The sequence below is a fragment of the Pan troglodytes genome, chromosome X (genome assembly GCF_028858775.2).
Source record: "Pan troglodytes isolate AG18354 chromosome X, NHGRI_mPanTro3-v2.0_pri, whole genome shotgun sequence".
Taxonomy (NCBI): Eukaryota; Metazoa; Chordata; class Mammalia; order Primates; family Hominidae; genus Pan; species Pan troglodytes.
Genome location: NC_072421.2, coordinates 145390819 through 145403098, shown reverse-complemented (window position 1 = coordinate 145403098; position 12280 = coordinate 145390819). Strand labels below are relative to the sequence as shown.

At 36.8% G+C, this 12280-nt stretch overlaps 1 protein-coding gene across 1 annotated transcript in view; it reads right to left on the bottom strand.

Moving 5' to 3' along the window:
- The window catches only part of FMR1NB (FMR1 neighbor), a 44751-nt gene that overhangs the window by 13725 nt on the left and 18746 nt on the right, over window positions 1-12280 (bottom strand). The window contains exons 2-4 of the mRNA XM_521295.8: window positions 10537-10656; window positions 6266-6406; window positions 4394-4490 (exon numbers count right to left, since the gene is read on the bottom strand). Of these exons, the coding sequence (XP_521295.2) occupies window positions 4394-4490; window positions 6266-6406; window positions 10537-10656 (358 nt within the window). The remainder of the gene's footprint in view (window positions 1-4393; window positions 4491-6265; window positions 6407-10536; window positions 10657-12280) is intronic.

Genomic DNA, 12280 nt, shown 5'->3' with positions numbered 1-12280 from the left:
CTTCAAACTTTCCAGTAGTTCGCTAATTACTACATAAAGCTTTTCAAAATAACATTACTAATTATATTGTACAGTATAATGAGATATGCAAACATGGGAAATTGAAAATGTAAATGTTTATTTTTTAAATTCAAAGGGTGATGATTTTTAGGCAGTTTTTGACACGTTTATTCCCAGTTCTTTACCTCCCATTGTAAGAAAATAAGTGGCACTAAGACTATCGGCATAATGAAAACCAGATTATAATACAGGGAATCATGCAGCAGGATTTGTCTAAATGTAGAAATTTTCAGTAACAGCCATCTGGCAAGTAGCAACATTGAAAGTGTATGGGGGATGTGCTTTTTACATCATCTGTGTATCAGATGATCTACAATCTTCAAAAAAATAGACATTTTATTAGTTGAAAGAAAACACAGTTTTGTCATTTTCAGACTGAGTTCTGAATTTTGTCTTAATTCAAAGTTACAAATTCAATCTGACAGGAAGAAAAAGAACATGAAAATGCACTTCATCTGAATTTAACAGGCATGGTATTATGTTTAAATTTTCCACCTTACCAAAGCTACAGACACACTCAAGTATCATATCACTATATAATCCACAGATGTTTAAATGGCATATACACACAGATTTAAACTTTATCTAAAAACAGATAAAGATTAGAAACTGAATTAGAAACTGCACTTGAGACTACTGTTGCTGGCTACAGTAATAGCTGTTATAAGAACAATTCAGCCACCTCCCTTTTTCTCTTCCCCTTAGAATTCCTCTCCCCTGCTTCCTTTTGTCGCTATCCACTTGATCTTTTCCTTCCTTCTCCTCTAAGCAAAGGCTTAAGCCTACTAGTGACACTTATACCTAATGAAGCTTCTGATCCCTATTGAGGATAAAAATAGATCTTACATAACCTTAAGGACACAATAAATTTCAAAAACACATCTTATATGTTAGTTTAATATGGCTATTAGTGAATTCTTAGAAAGTTTTTCACTAATGCTCTCTGCTTCCTTTTGTATGTGCAACCAGTTCAAACCGGCTTGAGTCCTCTGTGTACCAGGTTCATATCACACTAGAACTCAAGTCAAGTAGAAGTAAACTAGAGATTCAGTTATAGATTTTTTCAATGGCAAAATTAAGCTGTATCTGCTAGGAAATGAAATAAATTAAGGTGTCTATAGTGAGAAGACCACCATCTGAATGTAATTAATTCTGTGAAAAGGACCCCTCTCTATCTACTCCAAATCTGTCCCCCTTCAAAATCGACCTGAAACGGCACCTCTACCATGAAGCCTGACGTGCCCTCTCCTACTTAACCTGATCTCCACTGCTTCAAAACTTTTGTAAGTTATTGCTACCATCCATTTTAGTCCTTAATTATTTTCATCTTATATTGTAATTTAAATGTGTCATACTTGGGATTTGTTTTAAGGTGGATTTAAGCTCCTTAAAAGTAGGGCCTATGTCTTAAAAATTTCTGTATCCTCCGTTATACCCGGCACAGGCAAACATTGAATGAATATGGTCAATAGTGGAAAGAATGACTTAGGCGCCAAAAACTGAAGTACATATGGCTCTGGTGCATAATTACCCTTTTCACCTACACTGCTTTTAGTTCTCCCACCAACTCAAATTGCTTCACATTTTTTTTGTTTGTTTGTTTTTGGTTTTTTTGAGACGGAGTCTCACTCTGTCGCCCAGGCTAGAGTGCAGTGACGCGATCTCGGCTCACTGTAACTTCCGCCTCCCGGGTTCAAGCGATTCTCCTGCCTCAGCCTCCTGAGTAGCTGGGATTACAGGCGCGTGTCACCATGCCCGGCTAATTTTTGTATTGTTAGTAGAGACAGGGTTTCACCATGTTGTTCAGGCTGGTCTCGAACTCCTGACCTCGTGATCTGCCCGCCTTGGCCTCCCAAAGTGCTTCTCATTTTTTAAGCTCTCCAACTCTTGTCAGTTGCTGGCTCCTTAGGTGATCCTTAAAAAAGGCACTGTCCAAATTGCAGAGGTTGGGGAATACCAAAACATTGTTTGTTTTGGCTTGCGACCGAAGGCCAAGAGGAGAGCTATGACAGCTCTTTCTTAAAGGAATTCTCAGTTATTTAATGTTTAAGACAGGATTTAGCAGGAGGAGGAGCTTAAGGGTATCTTCCAACGATGAAAGAGCAAAAAAAGGTCTTCCAAAAGAGGCCCAAATCACATTACTGCAGATAGTCATAATAGCTTTTGGTACCTCTGATTTGGACAAACAATTGTGTTTGGCTTCTTTCTTTTCCTTTTTAAGCCACCACATATTGATTTTACTGCTGTGTCTATTTCTCTTTTATGGGTTATTTATTTTACCTACCCTAATATTTTATCTATCTCTTTATTCTTTGAAATGGAGAACAGAAAGTGAGTTAAGGAAATCGTTCTAAGGAGATATCTTGCCCTGCAAAAGCAGACTATGGCCTGCACTTGGCTCCTTGTTTGATATCAGGGATGGGATTTCCCCGTTCTTACACAATTATTCTCCTTGCCTCTAAAATCAGCCTACCACAATAGGCTGAAAGTGCGCATCCACTCTCAATCATTGTTCCTGGAAATTCAGCTAAGCAGCAAGATGAATCTGCTACCTGCTCCAAGGGTCATGATAGTCAGCTCAAGATGACCGAAGGAGCATACTGCTCTTGCACAAAATAGGAAAATAAATAAATAAAACATAGTAAACCAAAATGTATAGTATCCAACATATACACTTATTCACATTGTTTCTCAAGCAGTCTGTATTATGTAGAAAGAAGGAAATATATTAGGATCAGAGAACAATCCTTTGGATTTCATTTTAGAGAAAAAAAAAATCCAGGGGACCTGAACACCCCCATAAAATTCCTTTGCAGAGGTATAACACAGGGACCATAATGAAGTTATCATACCAAACTTATAATCCTAGAAACTCTCTAAATTTCATGGTATATTCCTAGCCACCAATTTCTAGCAAATGTTACTTTATTGTTATTCATGGTTTATTTTTTTAATACAAAATCAACCTTTGAAGAGAAGAAGGAAGGGTCAAAAATTCCACTCCTACTGCCAATCACTTCGATGATCTTCATCCAAAGTAAGGCAGTGTATATAGTCTAACTCTTCTTGCAAAATCCAAACCATATTCTGGTAACTCAACTACTACTTCCACATTAACTTCAATAAAAACATAAAACATGCTTAACCTTCAACAGGCACCTTCTCTTTATCAGAGAATTTAAGGAGGTACTTATTCTCAGGGTAGTGACAATGCTGACCTTGCACGCGCACAAACCTGAGAGTGAGTGCTTCCCTTAACTTTGTGCTCTAAGTGCTTCACTCACCTCACTCTAGTCCTGACTGTGCTCTGTACCTCTATACCCACTCTGTCCCCATAGGTGGGGAGCTATAAAAAAAAAAAAAGCTTGGAAGCATCATGCTAGTAGTCCATTGGCATTTTGTATAAGATGCTAAGAAGAAATTTGTTTTCCAATTGGCTTGAAGACAGATCAAGGCTTTATGACCCAATAGTAGATGATCATTAAAGACCAATGGCAGATGACTCAATGGAAACTAACACTTCCAGGAACTGTTCTGATTTGCAGTTAATAGCCAGCCCCACTGCACACACACCAAGCTTGCTAATTTATTTTTCCTTCTAATTGTGGGTTTGTTTGATAAGGGAATGTACAGATACTATGTAAGAAGAAAATCTATGGAAAAATAAAATAACACGCATTTTATTTTATTTTTGAGACGTATTTTCACTCTTGTTGCTGAGACTGGAGTGCAGTGGTGGGATCTTGGCTCACTGCAACCTCTGCCTCCCAGGTTCAAGCAATTCTCTTGCCTAAGCCTCCCAAGTAGCTGGGATTACAGGTGTGCGCCACCATGCCCCGCAAATTTTGTAGTTTTTAAATAGAAACGGGGTTTCGCCATGTTGGCCAGGCTGGTCTTGAACTCCTGACCTCAAGTGATCCACCTGCCTCGGCCTCCCAGGTTCAAGCAATTCTCCTGCCTAGGCCTCCCAAGTAGCTGGGATTACAGGCGTGCACCACCATGCCCGGCTAATTTTGTATTTTTTTTTAATAGAAGCGGGGTTTCGCCATGTTGGTCAGACTGGTCTCGAACTCCTGACCTCAAGTGATCCACCTGCCTCGGCCTCCCAAAGTGCTGGGATTACAGGCGTGAGCCACCGTGCCTGGCCGATAACATGCATTTTAAAAACATATTATGGCAACTCTAGTTTTAGGTCTTTCCCAAGCTACCATATTTTCAACATAAGGAACCCAAACATAATCCCTGTATTTCTGAAGTGTATTAATAAATATGTCTATACACAAATACTCATGTATACTTAGCAACGAGCAAATAAAAGTTTATGTTCACCTACCTCCTCCAGAAAAGAGAGCGGCAATAAATGGGCAGACATACCAGGATGATCAGGCTGATCGCACCAAGCCCAAACATTTGCATCATCTGTTTAGGCACTGTTGGTTTAATTATATCCTGTTACTTTCATGACTTAAGCAAGAGAAGTAAATCCAAGTTCTTTCATAAAGTCTTTATAAAGAAACTATCAGTTAATAAAGTGAAATGAGGAGGTATTCTTATGTGACAGGTAAATATCCTTGCTACTTTATAAGGAACAGGAGTTCATGAAAAGTTCTTGAAATACAACTGAAGGCTACACTTTCAATATGTACCCCTTAATGAAGCCTTAACAAAATGATCCTACTTTTTGTACCATCATTGATTACTATGATGCATACGATATTTCTTCCTCTGGCCCTAAATTGGCTTTTTCTCTTGGCCATATGTTGTATATCCTAGAGCACTTGGGGAGCACATTAATCTATGAACCGTTAACTTGGTAAATAAATAGCTTCTTAATCTATGGTCACACCATCCTGAATGTGCCCCATCTCATCTGATCTTGTGAGCTAAGCAAGGTCTAGTCTGGTTAGTGCTTGGATGGGAGACTGGGAATAACCAGATGCTGCAGGTTTACTTCCAAATTACAAAATATTAAATTAAACAAGGAATCAAGAATGTGCAGGTGAAATAAGCATATTTTAGTCTTATATTCATCGGAAAATGCATTCTAATGTGATTGGGGAATTGTAAGTCACAGTTAAATTTTTTCCTCTGCAAGAACCAAATGTTGCTTCATACATAATATAAAGACCAAACTGATAAATGAATTACAAATAACATGTGACAGTGTTAAAATTGTAATATTATATTCATGATCAGGTTTTAGTTTCCAGTATTAATACTACATATTCAACAAAAAGCCGTAAATTGAATAGGGACTATATTAACTTAAGATATTATTTTGCATGCATCCTTTTTGTAGTATTAGTGTTTCATCATATCAAATCCATGCATCATGAGAACAACTGGAAATACATCCCCAATATCCAAATGAAGGTAGCAAAAACAGATGGTGTAGTTCTCAAAACTTTGTAAAGAAAAAAATATTCAGAAGAACCTAATTCAAAAACTATAGAACAAGACTCGGTGTGGTGGCTCACACCTATAAATTCCAGCACTTTGGGAGGCCGAGGCAGAAGAACTGCTGGAAACCAAGAGTTGGAGACCAGCCTGAGAAGCCTAGGGAGACCCTGTCTCTACAAAAAAATTAAAAATTAGTCGGGCTTGCTGGTGCACGTCTGTAGTCCCAACTACTCAGGAAGCTGAGGCGGGTGGATCACTTGAGCCCCGGATGTCGAGGCTGCAGTCAGCTGTGATCACGTCACCACTGCACTCCAGCCTGGGTAACAGAGTGAGATGCTATCTCAAAAAATACCCAATAAAGAAAAACTAATAAGCAGACCTTAACAAGAAACATTCAAGTCTACTGTTACATACTGAGATGAAGACAAGACAAATGGGAAGAATTCTACCTAGGAGGAAAAGCTGGGCAAAGAAAAGTAAGCTAAGGCATGCCCAACCGGTATCTTCTCTCAGCCATTGAGGGTTCCATAGAGCCTGGAAACTTTTGGACAAAACACAGAGAGTGACTAAAGCAAAAGAAAATGTGAGACTAATTTTTGTATTACCAAAGTCACCATCCAAAGGCTAAGCAAAAACTGCTCCTGACCAGAGTCATGACCACCTCAGGACCTTCTAAGGAGCACCACTCTAGGACTGGGAGTCCCATTTAAGTATTAAGCTAGGAAATCCAAATATGAACTTATGCCACTGCGATCTGTTTATTTAATATTAAAAAATAGAAATAAATGAAAGAGGAATAACTTACCATCTCTAAATGGAGCAAAACATTTGAAGCTCGTGGTCCCCAATGATGAAAAACAGCATTTGTGTCTCAAACATTCACTCTCACTAAAATCTTGCAGCTCATTACAAGGCTTTACCCCCTGATTTTCCCTCAGAACGCAAGCTTTTAAAAACAGAAATTTAAGAAAGAGAATTCAGCATGGTTAGTTACCACTTTCCCTAATTAAATAATTACTGGAAGACAAAGAAGAAAAGCAAACATTTAATGGCATATACAACTAATGATGGGTGCTAAAAGAAAATAAGACTTAAGCTAAAAGTTACCACTAAGTTATTTAACATCACATTTTCAAATCTAGGTGAATTGCAGAAAATTACAAGTTGTTAAAAAATCTTTGGTAAGATAGTTTAAAAGGACAACAAATCATGAGCTGAGTGGTGATGATGCAAATATAACACAGAAGGAACTAAATAACAACAAGTCAAATGCTTTTAAAACTAATCCCTTGTTAAAATGATCCCACATACCCAGTAATGGGATGGCTGGGTCAAATGGTATTTCTAGTTCTAGATCCCTGAGGAATCGCCACACTGACTTCCACAATGGTTGAACTAGTTTACAGTCCCACCAACAGTGTAAAAGTGTTCCTATTTCTCCACATCCTCTCCAGCACCTGTTGTTTCCTGACTTTTTAATGATTGCCATTCTAACCAAATGACTATAAATCATGCTGCCATAAAGGCACATGCACACGTATGTTTATTGCAGCATTATTCACAATAGCAAAGACTTGGAACCAACCCAAATGTCCAACAATGATAGACTGGATTAAGAAAATGTGGCACATATACACCATGGAATACTATGCAGCCATAAAAAATGATGAGTTCATGTCCTTTGTAGGGACATGGATGAAATTGGAAACCATCATTCTCAGTAAACTATCGCAAGAACAAAAAACCAAACACCGCATATTCTCACTCATAGGTGGGAATTGAACAATGAGATCACATGGACACAGGAAGGGGAATATCACACTCTGGGGACTGTGGTGGGGAGGGGGGAGGGGGGAGGGATAGCACTGGGAGATATACCTAATGCTAGATGACGAGTTAGTGGGTGCAGCGCACCAGCATGGCACATGTATACGTATGTAACTAACCTGCACAATGTGCACATGTACCCTAAAACTTAAAGTATAATTTAAAAAACTAAAAAATAAATAAATAAAAATGATCCCACATATATCCTCCGGCTTAACGTTACTAAGCCACAGAAACTCATTGAATGCATCAATGAGAATGAATGTAAGTAAAAATTACATAGTTTGCTGCTAGTGACTAAAGTAAGTGATACACTGGCATTGACCTACTTTTTGTGAACACTTATCATATTGGCACTATAATATATTTTAAGATTCTTCGTTTCACCCTTAAATTATGACTCTATAATTTTAAACAGGCAATGATTTATGGCATTAACACCAAGATTCATGCAACTGCAATAAATTCGTACATACCTGAATCTAAAAGACCTGCAAGCTCAAATAGCTTATTTTCTATAATATCCTGCTTTATAAGAGAAACAAATACAAACTAAAAAGCACAATATCAGATTTTCATTCAAAAAGAAAAACCTCCACAGTATGTCTATGTGTTAAGGCCAGAATAGATTCGGTTCAATCTCTTATACTATCAACAATTACAAACTTAAAAGTAGTAACTGATATTTTATAATCACTAAAGCACTTCAACGTCAGCAAAGAACAATGTAATTGTTTTATGCAAATTTTAACCTCAGTATATTTTACTACATTCCTCTTTTTTAAAGATTGGCAATTGCTGAAGCCAAGGTAAAAATAATAATATCTACCATTATTTAGGCACCTGTTTGGGCCAGGAACCTTGCTTTACACACTTTATTACTAATCTTTGCAACAAACTCCCAAATTGGATTTTACAATCTCTGTTTTAAAAATAATAAAGGATCAAAGTAACTTATGCAAGATCAAAAATTTAATGCACTACCAACTGGCCTAGATACTCATTTTCCAAACATTTTAGACATGAGAGTTTATCCTACTTGTTGTTCTATATTCTAAGTAATCTGTTCTTCAATTCTGCTAGGCCCAGAGCGGCTCTTCTCCCCTAGGTTGGATTGCATCAAGTGTTCAGTTCTGGGTGTCAAACACCCAGAAAATGGTGACAATAGTCAGGACTACTCAGAGATGGGATGGATTTCCTTGCATGCTGAGTTTCTCACCATGGGTACTGTTCAAATACCACTTTCCAGAAATGCTAAAGAGAGGGTTAGGGTTAGGGTTAAATCGTAGAAGAGACTAGACTATATGATCTCTAAGATCATCTGTTAATTTCTGCTTTAAGTGCATCTGATGGACTTTATGCTAGATATTAAAATTAACACAGGCCAGGCACGATGGCTCGCGCCTGTAATCCCAGCACTTTGGGAGCCCAAGGCGGGCGGATCACGAGGTCAAGAGATCGAGACCGTCCTGGCCAACATGGGGAAAACCTGTCTCTACTAAAAATACAAAAATTAGCTGGGCGTGGTGGCATGTGCCTGTAGTCCCAGCTATTCAGGAGGCTGAGGTAGGAGAATTGCTTGAACCTGGGAAGCAGAGGTTGCAGTGAGCCGAGATTGTGCCACTGCACTCCAGCCTGGCAACAGAGCGAGACTCTGTCTCAAAAAAACAAAAACAAATTAACTTTCAAGCTCAAATTACTAAGAGGCATTAGTAATTTTAAAGAATCAAAAAGGTAGAACAATTTTTTTTGTCAGGTTTAAGTATGTAATTTTGTCCAAAGGGAGAAAGATCAGGTGATCTCTCAAGCTTCCATGCCAGTGTGTATCAAGGTTGTCATTTTAATCTGCAAGAGATAAATATTTTACAAATAGTAGCCTAATGGCAAAACAACGAACTTTTTTTTCATGCTTAAGTGGTAAGAGTGTTTATTTTCAATTATGTGGGGGAAGAAATAAATTGGTTAAAAATATTTCACGTTTTATGAAGCTGTAGTTATTGTCTTCAAAGACAGTATGTACATTTTATAAATATTCAATCACTTTTTGAATCAACCTAGGTCAGATGTTTCTATTAAAATGGAACAATTTTATTTTGTTGGACAAAATTTTTACTTCATATAATTGATTTTGACTTACTTTCCTGCACCAGGTTGGAGAAATATTTGGGAAATGCAGATATCTTTTTCGAACCATTTTTACAGGTGGCTTCAGTGTCTGTACAATGTAGTTATTATAGGTAAGTATGTGACTGTTTACATCTGTGGTTTTCATAAGCTTTAAAGCTTAAATCATCATTAGTTGTTGTTTACGACTAACTTTGGCACTCAAACCATTCTTTCAGCCTATACGACATAACACCGTCTCAGACTTCTTTTTTATTTACTCAATTTGACCATGGCAGTATTTTGAGTTTATTTAAGGAACTTGTTTATTTTGCTATTCTCATTGGTAGATGCCTATTTTAAACTTAATGTAACAAGTATAAAGAAACATAAAGAGATTTTTTCAAGTTCACTAAAGAATTCAGTGGAAAGGCCTGGAATCAAAGAACAGATATAATTTTGTGCTTATAGAGTATATCAAATTTTGTTAGAATAAATTCTGCATGATTTTTCATAAGAGCTTTATCTTTGTACTTCACATATTCCAATTTATATGAAGCTTCTCCTTGAAAGGGCACCACATGCTATACAAAATGAAACGTGTTTATTTGTGGTTAATAATTCTCAGGGGTCATAATGTGCTTGATAAACACATTATATACAGAATCACAAAAAGACAGTGAGACTTGAAACCTGGGATTTCTATCATTAAAACAGATGGGAAAACATCTGGCATATTCCATAACATCAGTCACACAGTACCCTCACTAATGCCACAGAAGACATCAATTTCACAATACTGGGTCAGTGACTGAATTTCAGGCAATGCCATTCAGGTAAATTGTGAAAGATTTAGATATTTGCGAAGGAAAAGTATTTTATAAACAGTAACAAACATTTATGAAATGCCTTATGAATATTATCTCAGTTCATCCTCATAATTCTTTGTGGTAAATATCTTCATTTCAAAGATGAGGGCACTGAGGTTCAGAGAGATTGTCTTGCCTAAGCCAAAGAGCAGAGCCAGGATTCAAACTCAGCTCTGTCCCACTCCAGTGCCATTACACCACACTGCTTCCTAAACATTTAATTACTGTTTTCAAAACAAGAACATTAGAGGGGGAAAAAAATCAAACAAGAACTTACTTGTTGGAAAGAAAAAATTCAGCAAAGCTTCCCATGCGGAATCTTCTTCCAGAGATTGGCCATGAGCATTTTCACTGTTGGGCAGGACACATCCATTTGCAACCACAAAATATGAGGACCCTTAAGAAGAAGTAAAATTATTAATCCCAACATATAAAGCATTTATCACTTTCAATGACGCTTGAATGGTAATTACCTTTGCTTAAATTAATTATAGAATGTCAAATAGCTAACAGATATACTTTCATCTCATAACAGCTTAAGCATCATTAATAATCAGAATGCAATTTTGTTGTGAAACTGAAAAAGTGTTCAATTTACAAATGCTTAAGCTATAGGCTGACACATGCCATTGTTGTAAGCTGATTTACAATAGTAAACTTGCCTCTGACAAACGGCATTAAGAGGCCTAATCAACTGATGAGCTGAAAACAGTATGTATTCCAACTAAATCAGATCCCATCACAGAAAGTCTTGGAAAATATGTTGGCTTACATATATATTGACAAAAATCAAGGCCTTACATACAGTAAAACCTTCCTTATCCTTCTTTCTCACTATTTTAAAGAACTGGTTTTTAGTCTTATTTACACAATTCCCTCCTACATGAGAGAAGAGGATAACACAGATTTGTCCATAGCATTAAATATTTCCCAAAACTATCTTTAATAATGTCACAGAATTCCATTATACGGCTCTATTATAACTCAGTTAGCAATTTCTCCATAGGAAAACATTTAGGCTGTTTACAATTTATTGATGTTATAAAGAATACTGCAATGATTATCATTACATTATCGTTAGCTTGCAATGATTATCACTGAAGCTTTATATTTATATATTTGCAAATATTCATGAAAAATTACTTAAGATAAATTCTTAAGGCATGGTGGCTCTTGAGTATGTCCAAATTACCCTCCAGCAGGGCAACCCCAAAATACACTTCTACCAGTAGTACAGGCAAGTGCCAGTTTTCTGACACCTCTCCATTTTTTATTATTTGCCAATTTGATGGCCAAAATAAAACAAAATATCTTTTGTTTTAATTTGCAACTTTCATAATCAGTGAGCTTACATATTTCATATTGTGTTGCATAGTAGAGAACTTAACTCTTAATCTGCCACATATTTAAAATATTTTTTTCAAGGTAATTGGTTATCCTTACTTTTTTATGGTGTTTGGGAAGCTCAGAAGCTTAAAATGTTATATGTAATTAAATCTATCAATCTCTTCCTTTATTATTTTTACCTCTATAAAGGCATTCTATACTCTAATACTCCCAACATTTTCATGGTTGTACTTTTTAAATTTAAATATTTAATACACCTGGAGTATATTTTGGAGTGTGTTGTGGAGTAGGGATACAATTTTTCCAGCAGTCATAAGGCCCTTTATTAAATCCATCCTTTTCTATTATACTTAAGATAACATCATCACATTCTAAATCCTTACATAGTCATAGATCTGCTTCTTGACTTTCTATTCTGTTCCACCAACCTATCTATTCATGGGCCAATACTAATGTTATTGTTTATTTTATCTTTTGTTTTATTTTTTTTGAGACAGAGTATCGCTCTGTTGCCCAGGCTGGAGTGCAATGGTGCAATCTCAGCTCACTGCAACCTCCGCCTTCCTGGTTCAAGTGATTCTTGTGCCTTGGCCTCCCGAGTAGCTGAGATTACAGGCATGCACCATCACGCTCAACTAATTTTTGTATTTTTAGTAGAGACGGGGTTTCACCAT